At 37.7% G+C, this 14518-nt stretch overlaps 1 protein-coding gene across 2 annotated transcripts in view; it reads left to right on the top strand.

Annotated features, from left to right (window-relative positions):
• pemt (phosphatidylethanolamine N-methyltransferase) overlaps positions 1-14518 on the top strand; it is a 67302-nt gene that overhangs the window by 45066 nt on the left and 7718 nt on the right. For both annotated transcript variants that reach the window (XR_001777610.2, XM_008437962.3), the window contains exons 4-5: positions 4445-4590; positions 8229-8340. Coding sequence is in view for 1 of the 2 variants with exons in the window: in XM_008437962.3 (XP_008436184.1) it covers positions 4445-4590; positions 8229-8340 (258 nt within the window). In the remaining variant the exon portion in view is untranslated. The remainder of the gene's footprint in view (positions 1-4444; positions 4591-8228; positions 8341-14518) is intronic.

Below are 14518 nucleotides of genomic sequence, written 5' to 3'. Positions count from 1 at the left end.
ACCACTATGACCTGATTCTTTGCTACAGTTACATACTTTGCCTCTGCTGAGAGAGGATAACAGCTTATTGTTGATTTCACAAAATAGTTTTTCATACTATAAAACTGTTGTTTGTTTTTTTTTGCATAGTTTCATCCTGCAAAGAGAAGAAACAGAGGGGTAATTTGTAAGGGGCTAAGACATCGGTCCCAACGGACCTCTGTTTGTTTTTGCCTTTTTTTGTGTCAAATCTGAATGTTTCAGATCATCAAAACAAAACTTTATTTAAAACAAACATGTAAACAAACAAGGGAATACAAAAGGCAGGTTTAGAATAATTTAATTTATCAACTGAAAATAACAATCCAAACCAACCTGGCCCTTTGTGAAAAAATAATTGCACCCATACTTGATAGATGGTTTGGCACAACCACCAACAGCCATCAAGTATTTACAATAAATCATAAGGAATATTTTACATCACTATGGAGACATTTTGTCCCACATTGGAGTGATTTTGAGACCTGTTTTAGGTGATGTATTTTTATCCTTTCTGAGGTTGACTTAATGTTGTGCTATGAATCTCTTTCCAGCTGTGTAACACAAAGGTGCTTAAGCTTAAGGTCACAAACTGATTGGCTGGACGTTCTTCATCAGAATGTTTAGTAGGGAATGAACAACAAAGTTACCCTTCAAAGCCTCCTCAGACCATCACATCACCACCGTCATGTTTGACATGTGGTAGATTTTTTGTCCCAAAAACACTCGAAAGGTTCGCTTTCGTCTCATTAGCACACAGAATATTCTCCCAAACATTTTGAGGATGATCAGACTGCTTTTTATTTATTTGCAAATGTTTTCTTTCTGCTGGTAACTCTCCCATTGATGTCTCCTTCTTGTGGTTTGCCTCAGTCCTTGTGCGTGCAAGGACTGAGGCAAACGTAGAGGACTGTGGCAAATGATACAAGTTTTACGTGTGTGGGGTCGGTTGGACCCCATTTCTACATACAAGGGTTAAATCATGTAATTGTTAGTGCTCTCTTGAAGTAATTTTGGTAAGTTGGACTCTCTCTCACCACCGTTTCATGTTTTCTTTATTGGTGGGTATTAAATATTAATAATCTTTTTCTACTAAGCCTATTTCTATCTGAAACTAAAAGTAGTTTGATGGCCTGAAACATTTATATGTGAAGGACAAAAGAAATCTGAAAGAGGACAAATGTCCACTATAGCACTGTAATTGAAATTATACAATTTTTTACATATTTGATATTTACTTCTTTTTTTTTATTGCAAAGTTGGTCCCCATTTTCATCCAGAGAAATTGTGTATGGAGGCTTTCCAGAATGGTTGTTGAAACCTTGAAAAGACAGAAAATGTTGCTGTGAAACCACAAAAACACAACTTTCCTTTTGATCTGTGTCTTTTAAAGAGACCAAAAGGAAACCAAAGCTTTCTACCTTGGCCTTCACACACCTCCCCTTCCCCCTTGTACCTTTATTTATTTCTACAACTAGACTTTCTCTTTCCTCGCTCTCTTCCTGAGTGGTTCAAAAACAGCATTGAATATGTATAGCCTTTTCTGTAATTTGCCATAATCTGGTGTAACTGCTGTGGTTACATGAATACTCGTCTGAAATTTTTCTTGCATTAGAACTGACTCATTGTCCGCTGTTATGGTGGTTCATCCATTTACAACCACTGACCCACTGCCCACGTCCTACCAGACCCCTTTTCCCTCAGTCTCTTTTCTAATCCAAATCCCAGCAGTGCACCTGTCCAAAACGTGTTATTCAACAGTCTGCCCAGCAGTGGCTCTTTGTGTCTGACGTGGCACAACAACATGCGCCACATCACATTTCACTTCCTGGTCACCTTTAACAAAGGAAGCGCGCCATAAGAGTCACAGCACAGACCCCATAACCCAGTTTTCTCCAATTAAACCCAAACCTAGATTTCACTCGGGAGCCACTTTAGACCCCCAAGTAAAATGCTGCTCACTACTTCTCACATATGAATGTGGACTCACAAATGTACAACCTGTTCAGTTTTGCGTAATCTTAAAGTGCTAAAAGCGGTGGGCTACTTACGTTTGTAAAGCAGATTCAGAAAAGCTTAGGGAAGCATAGGAAAAAAATGAGCAACAATTGATCATATTTAGCTGATAAAGCAAAAGTGAAACTTTAAACCAAGTAGGAAGTGAAACAGTGTATTTAGATTAAAAGTATTTAATTACGTTGATTTAAGATATTGAGGAGAATATCTGAAAAGATTTTAATAAAAATTTGTTGGTTTGTTTACCAGAACTAAACAGGAATAATAATAATAATTTATAAATATATATATATATATATATATTTTTTTTTTTTTTTTTTTTTTTTTTTGGCTCTAACACACTTTCTCTACACTTTTTCCCTTGATACTACTCTTAATTTGTGTAGCTCTATATGAATAAAAAAGCTTCTAAATAAAATTATTTTTTTAAATTCATGAGTGTTTGTAGTTAAAATGTTGGAGCCTGCTAGCCGCAGTATTGCAGATATTTGTAGAATTGTAAGTAAGGTCATTGTTAAGCAGGCCGCTTCATAACAAGAACTGATTAATATGTCAGTTCACAGACCAGACTCTGTAATTTGTGTTCACTTTTCACCACTTGAATATTCACAGCCACAAACCTTCTGAGCAAAAAATTAGGACACCGTTAAATATTTAGTTTTCTTACACAAAAATTTCACATCTTGTTGTCTAATCTCATGTTTTTTTTTATCTTTAGAAAACAATATGAAAATTGCCATTGAACACTTAGAAATAAATTTAGGTTCTCCAATTAAGGGAAATGGATACAAACAGCAACAATAAACAAAACGTTAAACAGGAATGTAATAACTAAGAGTCATACCAGTTAAAAAAAAAGATAGTTATTCTTGCCACTGCTTTCTTTTCTTTATTCACATCAGCCCTGTTTAGTCCACTTTAATTGAACTCATGACGCACTCTACATGCACACACACACACACCCATGCACACACGCACACATAAATACATTTGGCTAAAGCATTGGAAATGGATACATTTTGTGTCTTGCAGTTTTCTATGCAACTGCAAGACACATATAAGCTGACTAATAAGAAATGCACATCTTGTCAGTTACTTCTAAATTTCTTCAACACTACAGTTGTGTTGCTCTGAGCTCCAAAACAAACTGAATCCCAGCAGCAAATCCTCCAGAGTTTAGTGCTTAATACGTTCGGAGGGAACATGTTTTCAAAAAGCCATCACCAAAACCAAACGGAGCACCTTTTAAAGCAGTCACCGACCCCTCTGTGCGCTTTCGATCCGAGCACCAGATAGAAAATGAAAATGCTTTTACTGCATGACTGCACTTACACAACCCACGACCCTCACATCATCCGGAGAGAGCAATCAAGAGTGACGTCAGGCGACTTTAAAATGCACTCCGGTAAACAAGCACTCTCTTTTTCCCTCTGAATTCACCGAACACAGTTTCACACACAAAACAGAACATGCATTAAGAGGAGACTGTGGAGAGTCATGGAAATGTAGCTCTGGTCTTTTGGCAGGGTGTGCAACTGGTTTGTTGTTCTTTGCATCAAAGAGACAGATTCCACTTGTTGAGTTAAGAAGTAGCAGCGTGTGTTTGATCTGCACTGCAGTGCTTATGCTGTGTTCAGTCTCGTCAAATAATTATTTTAGAGGTGGGTGTTAATTGATAATTGGCTATGCAGTGATGGAACAAGGTGCACCTGCTTCATTTCTGAGGGTCTTTAAAGAGGCAGTATCATGCAAAATTGACTTTTTTGAGCTTTGCGAGTTATAATGTTATTCCGGCATCAAAAACGTACCTGCAATGTTGCCCTGATTCTTTTATGCATATTTGAGAAATCCTTGAATCCCCTGTGACCCACCTCCCCCAGCTCCTTCAGACTAGCCAGCAGCAATTAGCAAATACCTGGTGTAATTGCACGTCTACTGAGCTCATGATACTAGCTGCCTCTCAGTGAAACACTGTTAAAAACTTTAACGGGTTAATAGAGGAGCCATGTTGTAGTGCCTTCCTGAAGGTTAGGGTTAGGGTTTCAGAAAGGGCAGGAGTTTCTTAAAGAGACAGAGGACCAATTTCAAAGCATAAAGTTAAGAAGTCAAATTTCTTTTAAATCATATTTTATATATAGAGCATTTTTTTATAACAACTGATGTTAACTTAGCTACTTGTACTATAAAATGGCACTATGGCACATTTTTGCATTCTCTGATTGTATATTGTAAGATTTGTAAGCTGTTTTGTGTGGTCCACACCAAATTGCATAACTTTCCTTTTTTTTCAGTTTTACCTGACTGATGATTTTTTTCAATGTTAATTTTCAACAAAGGAGACTAAAACATGGTACCCTGTGTTAATGTAGAGTAGCAAATAAAGTTATGCCTCATCTTTGTTGCTGTACAGTATGACAGTGGTGATGAAGACCCAGGCCAGATGGGAACTGATGGAGCGGACGGATGTTTTCTACGTCGGGATCTCCCTTATAGTGATGGGAACGGTTCTGGTGGTCAGCAGTTTTCTCGCTCTGGGCTTCACTGGGACGTTTTTAGGTAAATTTCAAGTCGTTTCTGACAGTAAGTGCAGAGTGTAATGGTACACATATTTATATGAAAAATATCCACTGTGGACCTGAGAATGCAGTGCAACGTTCTGCAGCACAACTTTTAGAAGTGGTACCAAAACTAAGCACAGTGGACTCCTATCTGTCACTAACTTCCACTCTTTAGAAAAATGAAGATTTCAGCTATCTTAAGATTTATTTTATTTTATTTATTTAAAAACCACAACAATAGACTTAATAGCCTCCATTTTTAATCAACATTAACTAAACAAAAGTGGGTAATAATCGACCGTATGCCTTAAGAGCTCAAATATTTATTAGCTTAATTTTTGAATGTACTTTCACTTATTATTATTCTCTCTATTATTATTCATGTATTCCATTTTCTTTTCCAATTACTAGTTAGCTTCTTTCTGGTCAAAGAAAAACTCCTTAGTTTTAGTTTGTTTTTGGTGTGACAAATGCATGTTGGTGTGTTCAGTGTGGGTCCTTGCTCATTGTGATGATTTTCTGTCTTGTGCTGCTGAAAACATTCTGGCATCATTGCAAACAAACACGAGCGCCGCAGCAATGACCGCTTGATAATTCTTGAGATGTAGAGTGGGAGAGACTCATAAATGACCCAGACTGACTGTCCCATGCTTTTTCTGCCTCGCCCATGTCCATTGCTGGGTTCAGATGACTTCAGACAATCACAAAGGGGGACAGAAGAACCAACAGAAGGGGAGAGGAGTCCTCCATTTTTGCATCTCTGAAAAGCACCAGTTAAAGTGGAGATCGGAAGAAGTGGGAGAGTGGATGGCACAAGAGAAGATGTCGCAATTATACACTGCAGCGATCAATTTAAAGATGTAGAAACAAGTGCAGGTGATTGTGAATGAAAAAACAGCAGGAAGCAGTTTTATAAAAAGCTTGTATTTATTCTGGTGTAATTATGGAGGTTTTAGGAGTAGAAAATTACGCCCCAGTAAAAGGTGGCGCATGTGGAAAGACAACTGGTCCAGCTTTTTAGCTAGAAGCATGATGTCTTGTACTCCAAGTGATGAGTCATTCAAGGATAAAAAGGCTCTGTAATTACAGAAACACACATGTGCCAAGTCAAAGTATAACAGACAAGGTAGGGCTGAAACCAGAGGTTTGCATAAAGAGAACTAAAGACCAACGGGTTTCCAAAAAACTGAGGAAAGTCAGAATAAACAGTATTAATAGGCGATGATTCAGATTCTTTCATTCTCTGACGGGCAATTCATTTTACAGCAAGTCACAATAGAAACAATAACACACCAACAATGAATTTTTTATCTATAGGTCATGGTACTAAACTCCACTGCTTCAGCCAATGGTGGTTAAAAACACACAAGCCTGCAACTTGTGCAGCAAATTCAGAAATTCTGAAGAGAATTTCACTTGAAAAGATAAACACAAAGGTATCTGTCTGTTGGCAAAATGAACATGAAATATTTTTTTTTCTCTTTTTAAAATCTTATGTGAGGAGAAAGCCCGAACTACGAGATGAAAAAATGAAATCAGAAGTCTCAGATTAAAGTCCGATATAAATCCCAAAATTGTGTGAACAGTCTGAATTCTGAGATTAACATCTCAGAATTGAGAACTGAGATTAAAGTCTGAATTCAGAGATAAGTCTGACTTTAACCCCTGAAATGTGTGGAAAAAGTCTGAATCCTGAGATGGAATGAAGTACAAATTCTGAAGAAAAAAAATCACAATTCTAATATAAAAATCTGAAATTTGATAATAAAGTCAGAATTCGGAAATAAAAGTCTCAGAATTTTGTGAAGAAAAAAATCAGAATTGTGAGAAAGAAGTCATAATTCTGAGATGGATAAAAGGTAACAATTCTCAAATTAAAGTCTGGAAACTTTAATTTAAGAATTGTGACGTTAAACCCAGTATTGCGAGACAACACATGACGGAGTGCTTTATGGGTTATGTCCATTATATTCTAATGATGCAAAATATTCTTTTGTGCTCCTTTTGACTTCACATGCTCGTGCAGCTACATTTGATACAAGGTAATCAAGTGTCTGATCATCACAGGTTGTCAGCCCGTTCCCTCTAATAGCCGTCAAGAAATGGGCTTCCATTTACCAGATTACCAATCCACCGTTCGGTTCTGCTCGGTGTGAGCGCGCACTTCGTCTTTCTTTTCAGCTCCTGCGACATTTAAGCATAGGACATTCAGGACATGTTCTTCGGTAAACGAGTGGCCTGACGATTTAAACTGCACGGCACAGGAGCAAAGACAACTTTCCAGTTTAAATTAAGTCAGGATGCTGCTTTATTGGCAGCTTTATATATATATATATATATATATATATATATATATATATATATATATATATATATATATATATATATATATGGCTCCCAGATCTGAATGAAATGCCAGTCGTCACTTTTCGGGTCAGAAAAATCGAGGCTGGCTATATTGTGGGAAAGCCAGGTGAGTCTGGGCGTCCGCTGAATGCCAAACAGTTAAGCTTATATAATCACCTTTCTTTTGCACACTGTTAAAAAAGAGCATACATAATGAAAAGGCGTTATGTAATTCGGACATTACCGGCCTCCATTTGACAGAAAACAGGGCCAGCAGCAACAAATGCGTAATTCAGTGGCTTTTTACCTGCTGCATGTGTGTTTATGTGTATGAATATTTCTACGTAGGTGGGCAGGGGAGGCATAAGAGAAATATTCAAATGTGCACATCTTGTTGCCCTCATCACACCAACTGGGTCAGATAACATTTGTGTTTGCCTGGGCACAACACTGGGCACTCATTGCAAAGCAAAATGTGGTGGGTGTGCGAGCCACAGTGAGGAGTGTTCTAGTTCAACTGACCTCACGTCCAATGATGCTAACAGCAAATAAATATCTTGAATAACTTTATCTTCACATGACTGACTTAGAAATACAATCTCTGCTGTGAAAGCTTTTCATTCTTTTACTTTATTTTGACTTTCAATGATTGGCAACAAACGAATTGTGTAAAATATCAGATGAGAAGCAAAACATGGCAGATTAGTGTTTTGTTTTTTAATAAAAATGTAACCAGGATGCAGTTTAAGGGTTAGAGCCACACCTTTAAGATAGGCTGTGTCTGAAAGTGATTTTGAATAACATATTTTCCAGGCCTATTGTACGAAAACGTCTTACAGTAAGACTTACGTGAAATTTCCAAAGATGAGCCACATTTTTAAAGTGCAGCACTTTCTGTAACCTTTAGAAGAAGAAAACGCAAAAGGATAAAACGTAGCAGCTTTACTGCCTTCTTTTGAACTTCTTTGAAAGCCTGTTCAGGTTGGCAGCAGATATGTCTCCTACTGGAGTAGCTGCCTTTTTAGAAGCCTTCCTGCTGAACACTTTCCAGCTGACAAACGCATAGGAGAAAATAATGTTTCCAGAGTGCTGCTAGCGTAATAAATGCAAAACTGTTTTTACGTTATCATGGCCATTAAAATTACATTTGACGGAATTCAACGTTCAGTCAAAAAAAATCAAAAAGTACGTTAAAATCCAGTCGAACTTTGTTGTCATTTAGCTGTTTCTCTAATTTTGTTTGTTTTAAAGAAACTCTTTAACCCAATGTTTCTGTGTTTTTTTATATAGGCGACTACTTTGGCATACTGATGGATGAGAAGGTGACCGGTTTCCCCTTCAGCATCGTAGAGAACCCGATGTACTGGGGCAGCACAGCCAACTACCTCGGCCTCGCGCTCATGTGAGTAAATGTTGCCCGTTTTCTACTGACGGACTTGTTGCGAACAGTTCACTGCTAATCACCATCTTGAAAGTTTGTCACCCGAGACGATAAAACTCCAGCAGAATTGATGCGTTGGCCGAGCAGAACGGCACCAGCGTACGTCAAACGGTGCTCTAAATGAGGAGAGTGCACGCATAATTAATGAACCCCCCGACCTAAAAATGGAACATGTTGTTGTTCTCCGAGTTGCAAGTCACGGCTGAAAAACGCAGCAAGGTAAAATAAGTTTTACGTGTGCCCCCAGTCTCCATGGCAACTGTGGCAACATGGCTGGGAGATTAGCGTGTGTGGTTGCTAGGCAAGCTTTTATGGAGTTGATGACCAGACTAATAAGAGCTCCGAGTCTTCTTTACCCCACCCTCCTCTTTTCTTCATCACTTTTTTTTATCCTCATTGCTGTTAAGACTCGTCTGGATTAGGGACGCTTTCTTACACCTCTACTTAATTTTGCTATTTTCAATGTCTCTCTTCTTTGTCTTGCTTGGTCAGTTTTAAATGCAGTTCCCTTCACACTTAGTATCATTGTTGTAAAATGTATTAAAACCCTCAAAACTGTTCTTTTTCATTGCTTGCATAGTCGAACCAAAACTTTAATTTGAGTCGACATAGAACAATGAATTGAATAACAATAATTTAATTTGATTTAACACAGTAACTCCATTTAACAATAATAGCTAGTTTTTATTTTGCAAATATTTCCCAAAATGCTAAGCAATATACTCCTGACTCTGTAGAGGACATTTCTAAACTTGAATATCTCCCACCCCCTGCATTCTACTGAATTAATTCCTTTTGGTATCTAGAGAGGACATTTAGGGCTTTTCAATGACACCACATGTGAAGGGGTGGGACTTCTGTACGTACCTTTTTCTAATTCATAAAAATGGCATTTATCAGTAATAACACATTTTATGGGAAGAGACAAAGTAAGTGCATAAAACCTTTTATTACCTTACAAAGACTGTGGGATTTCAAAAAAAAAAAAAAGGTGATTGGGCAATATTTTTTTTCCTGGGAGTCAGGAGGATATGGCCAAAGATTTAATTTATAAAAACAGTGAAAGGGGGAATCTGCCATGGGAGTGGAAACTTTTTTAGGCTTTTTAGGTAAGAGGGCTAGAAAATGTAAAGTTGGATATCATTTGTGTCAAAATTACATTTGATCTTGAATTTATGGAAGGCATCACCAGCAGACAGTAGATACATGATCAACTAAACAGAACAGAGGAAGAACACCTGCAGTACATGACAATATTGGTGTATGCTAGTGCCAGAACTTGAACGTGTTAGTTTCCATTAATTACATAGATTTTAAGGGACAAAAAATATAAAAGCGATTAATCACTTTTTTTTTCTTTATAAACATACTAAAGTCCCGAGTAGGAACCTTTGTATTCACGTTTCTGATATGGCCATAAATGGTGTTTGGTGTGCTGTGGTGGTGCAGGGGTTAAGCACAACCCACATATGGAGGCCTTAGTCCTCGACACAGCTGTTGCAGGTTCGATTCCTGGCCTTGGCGACCTGTGCTGCATGTCTTCCCCCTTCTCTCATTACCCACTTTTCTGTCAATTAACTATCAAATAAAGGCCACTGGAGCCAAAAAAAGATCATGTCAACAAACTGGTGAAATAGAGCTTTATTTTTTAACCAACAGCTTTTAGTACCAACATTTCCAGTAAGCAATAATTTGCAGAACTATATTTGCAACAATCTAATTTTATTTTCCAAATGTTGGAAAATATAAGTTAAAATACTTAATTTGCAAAGAGAAGCGTTTTGTAATTGGTCTGTTTTGTGGTGACACTTTGCATCTGGTGAAGCCTTACTTTATGATGTCAAACAGACATTTTATCACAGAGGACAAAATGCATCTAATTAAAAAGATCTGTTTTTAAAAGCCCAATTTACAGGAGACTCTCAGAAGCTATAACACAATGAAGTACATTCTAAATTAGCTTATAGTTCATACAATGAAGTCTAGAATTACTCAGTTTTCCAAAATATTTACTTTAATATCTGGGTTGCCCTGTGATAGACTAGTGAACATTACCCAATGACTGTCGTCTACATCTGCATGAACAAGCAGGTACAGACGATGGACGAATGAATAATGGATTCTGGAGGTCACATAAATGAGAGTTCTGGTATATAGAGGCAAATGAAGCATGTATATATAAAAGAGGATATTTTATGTATTCATTTATGAATCTAGCTCTATAGTTTATAGAGTGATGTTGAGTGATGGTGTGTAAATTCTAAAATCACCTCGGTTTTTAGTTGTTGTGCACCTTTCCCTACCCTTCACTCTACTTTGCTCCATTTTGAAAGGTTTGTTTTGTTAAAACCGTCTTCGCCGAGTGCATTACAACTGTGGTCAGTTATATCAGAGACATTCATCATGTGGTGGGGCATGGGGTCTTTGAGACAGACGGAACAAAGATTCTCCCAGTCTGAGAAGATCACTCTGCGCCCTGGGCCACATCATGCCCTCAAACTCTGGGCTACCATGTTGGTGCGCAACTATAGAAGCGCTGGCTTGATTGGGAATCTGATTGGCTGGTGAAAAAGGAGTGCTTTGTAGTATTGATAGTATTGATCAGCGCTAGTAAATCACTGTCATTTTGACATCAATGGCAATTGCCCTTTTTGGTATTGAAATGTCCCTCCGGGTATACCGTAGTTGTTTTTCTTGTTGGTGGTAGATCTCGAGGTCATTAAATTTGGAAATTTGCCATTTGCTTCCCGATAACTAAAGTAACAAGCAAAGAGTAAAGATTATTTTGCTCCATTTGCTATTTTGTACCGCTATAGTTTTGCTTGATTCTTATCCAGCTTATGCTTGTCCAGCTGTAGTCGGCTGCACGGGCAAAAATTCTGAAATACAAACAGAAATGTTATGATCATCGACTGCTTGACGTATTCAGACACTATGTATCGTCACATTCTTAAAATAATGGCCTAAGTCTTTTTTTTTTTTTTTGCCAACAATGTGATTTTGGGGGGGGGGAAATCACCACCTCTGTTTTTCTAAAAAATTATTTTAGACAAGAAAAAAAATTACTATTGGCTAAAAATAACACCATTATTTTAGGATGGTGATGACAGTATGTTCATTTATGCTCTAAGACATTCTTTTTCATAAAATAGTTACATGAGATTACTTATACCAAAAATAACATACAAATCAATGGGAGAATAATACAATTCTGATGTCACATTTTGTTAATTTGCCTGTCCCCAAAACGGGAGCTCAGCTGCTGTTTCTTATCATTATAAGGTGATAACGAGCTTGTACTGAGAATCACTCTGAGTCACACAGCGTGAAAGAAAATGAAAGGGGCAACTTTTAAATAGTACTTCCCCATTGTCAGTTCCTCGCCGCTTTCCAAGCTGAAGCGTAAATTGAGGGAGTGTTTCTCTCAAATGGACATAACGTGGCACAATCAAGTCAACCGGCGGTGACCAGGTTTGGTCATATTTGTAGTAACGAGGGTATGGAAGTGGGTCAGTAGCACAAAGAAACCGTGAAACGAGGTCCGCTGAGTCATGGCGTCAGATTGGTCCGTCTGAATAAGTGGGAGGCGAATGTTGTGCATAACATCTGAAGCTGATTGAAGCCGTGACAGGAATGTAATCGCAGCTGTTCCATCGCTGACAGAGAAATCAAAGTCATGTGAAAACACCTTAAATGCAAATGTATTGTATCAATGTGTTCATTGGTAGTCTAGAGTTTTCCGGAGTGTATGTTTCATGGGGTAAAAAATTATCTTTGTGTTTCACAGCACAGAGACAAGGCAGATAGTCAAAGTCCTAATTCATTGACCCATCACCTGTATGTCACAGGGCTTATGTATTTAGATTTACACAACATTGTCGATCTTATCTGTACAGGTGTAGGGACAAGTCAGAGCTTTTTTTTTTTTTCAATGAAAACATTTAAATGACACAGACATTAAATTCACGTCCTCTTTCAGTTTAGTGCTATTGCTGATAAACTCAACCCTGGTAAATTGGTGGCAGTTTATGCAGATCATCTCAAACCTGGAAGTTTCTTCTTTTCAAAGGGGAGTTAATTCTCTTCACAGTCACTTCAGTCTTGCTTGGGATTGATTAGATTGACTTGAAGATTTGATGTAATCCACTGTTAACTGGAAGTAAACCTTGTGTCTTGTTGAGCAAAAACACAAAATCTTACCAAGTATTTTTGGTCTAGTTTCTAGTGCAAATATCTTGGCAAACTTGAAATACCTAATTACAAGTAGCTTTTTAGCAAGCTGTAGAGGCTTGTTTTAGTCAATAATTCCTTAATATTGATATTGATGAAAAACTATTTGTTCCAATGGCAGATTATTTAACTTACAAGACATTTTAGGTTATAAGTTAATTCATCTGCCAGTAGAACAAGTACATTTTCATTAATATTAAGGAATTATTGACTTAGAACGAGCCTCTATATCTTGTTGAAAAGTTACTTTTAAGTTAGTTGGTCTTATTTCAATTGTAATAAGATATTTGCACTAGAAACTAGACCAAAAATACTTGGTAAGATTTTGTGTTTTTCCAGTGATTGTTAAATGAATAAAGATGGCAGCCCAATCAAAGTGTAATTTCAAGCAAATATGCTATGCCTAGCTCACCAAAGCCCTGCAGCCTGTGTTAGATTATTTGTTTGCATTCGCAGAAATCTAATGGTTTTCCCAAATTTTACTAAGGGAACACTAAGGTTCTTCTCAATGCACCTTCAAATTCCTTTAGTTCCTGCACGTCTGTCTAGGCATTCTACACTGCTGGTTGAGGGGAAAGTGACAGAGCTACAGAACGTTACACGGCTGCATCCGTGCATCCCATGTTGGGTAGACCCCTTTTGGGTTCTATTACATGAGTCTTAATCAGCAGGTACTTTACCGCCAATTCCGCTTCAAACTAAAGGGAATAACAGCAACTTGATGTAGAGTTTATCATCTCAATGTAAAGGTGAACTTTGGGGGTATTGACAGGCAGGCTGATCAGTGTTCCTTGTCCTCCTCAAAATCCATACACCACGAGCCTTAATAGCCTTTGTTTATGTTAATCTTTATAATCTGAGAAGCGGACACATGACAGCGATGTGTGCCGCAGCTGACTGATGACAGTTGCAGATTCAGGGAACGTAGATAGCAACGCTGCAGAGCAGCAGAGCCACTCATCTCCCTCAGCATTCAGCCTGATCTTCTGTCACACGCGTTGGCTGTGGACATCTTAATGTTTGTGTTAGACAAGGAGTAATTGTATTTTTGGTTTGCTGATTTAGGGTTAGGGGTTTCTGCAAAGATTGCTTTGTTATTATGACCTTTACCCACACTAAAGCAACTTTCGAAGTCGTTCTGCTTGTACAATTTATCTGTGAAACAAGCTACCATGCTGACCTCGTGCCTGTAGTGAGTTGGCTGACCTGTAACCTACTTAAAATCTGCTAAACTGGTGACCAGCTAAGACAGCCAGCAAGAGCCTTCACGTTTTCTGTTAAGGCTAACGCTAGCATCTAACCCATGAAGAGTAAGCCAATTTCAGCCATATTCAAAAAGCTCCAGTCTTAAATTACTTTCTTGTAAAAAGAATTCAACTGTCATGCAAATTGTGAGTTAAATTTAAAAATGTCACAAAAGAAGCAAAACGTAACTTCGTCAGATGTTGACGACGTCAGACCCCATATGAGATGGAACATTGGTGAACCTCCCTAGAAGTGGCCAGATGACTCAAAAATCAACCCAAGAGTGATAAAACAGCTCATCCAAAAAGTCACTAAAGAACCCAGAGAAGCTTTTAAAGAACCAAGGTAGCTTTGTCTCTACACTCCAGGAAAAAATAATAATCTTTAGTGATAAAAAAGTGATAATTCTGTGAATGTGTTTTCATTACAGATCACAAACTCTTTAAAAAACTTGATCTTTAAAAAGAACAGAAACTATTCCTTTCACTGGCAAATCACTTCTTGCTCCATGATTTTTCAATGGCCACCTGGTTGCTCAAAATAGTTCCTGAAATTTTGGGTGAAAATAATTTTACAAAATATGAAGCATACTTTTCTTTTTTTTCATTTATTCAAAAACTATGCTTTTCAAATTACATCACCTCTCTCCACAAAAAGCTATTTA

The sequence above is a fragment of the Poecilia reticulata genome, chromosome 19 (assembly GCF_904066995.2).
Source record: "Poecilia reticulata chromosome 19, P_reticulata-male-v2, whole genome shotgun sequence".
Lineage (NCBI taxonomy): Eukaryota > Metazoa > Chordata > Actinopteri > Cyprinodontiformes > Poeciliidae > Poecilia > Poecilia reticulata.
Note: the sequence above shows the minus strand (reverse complement) of the source record. Positions and strands in the feature narration are given on the sequence as shown.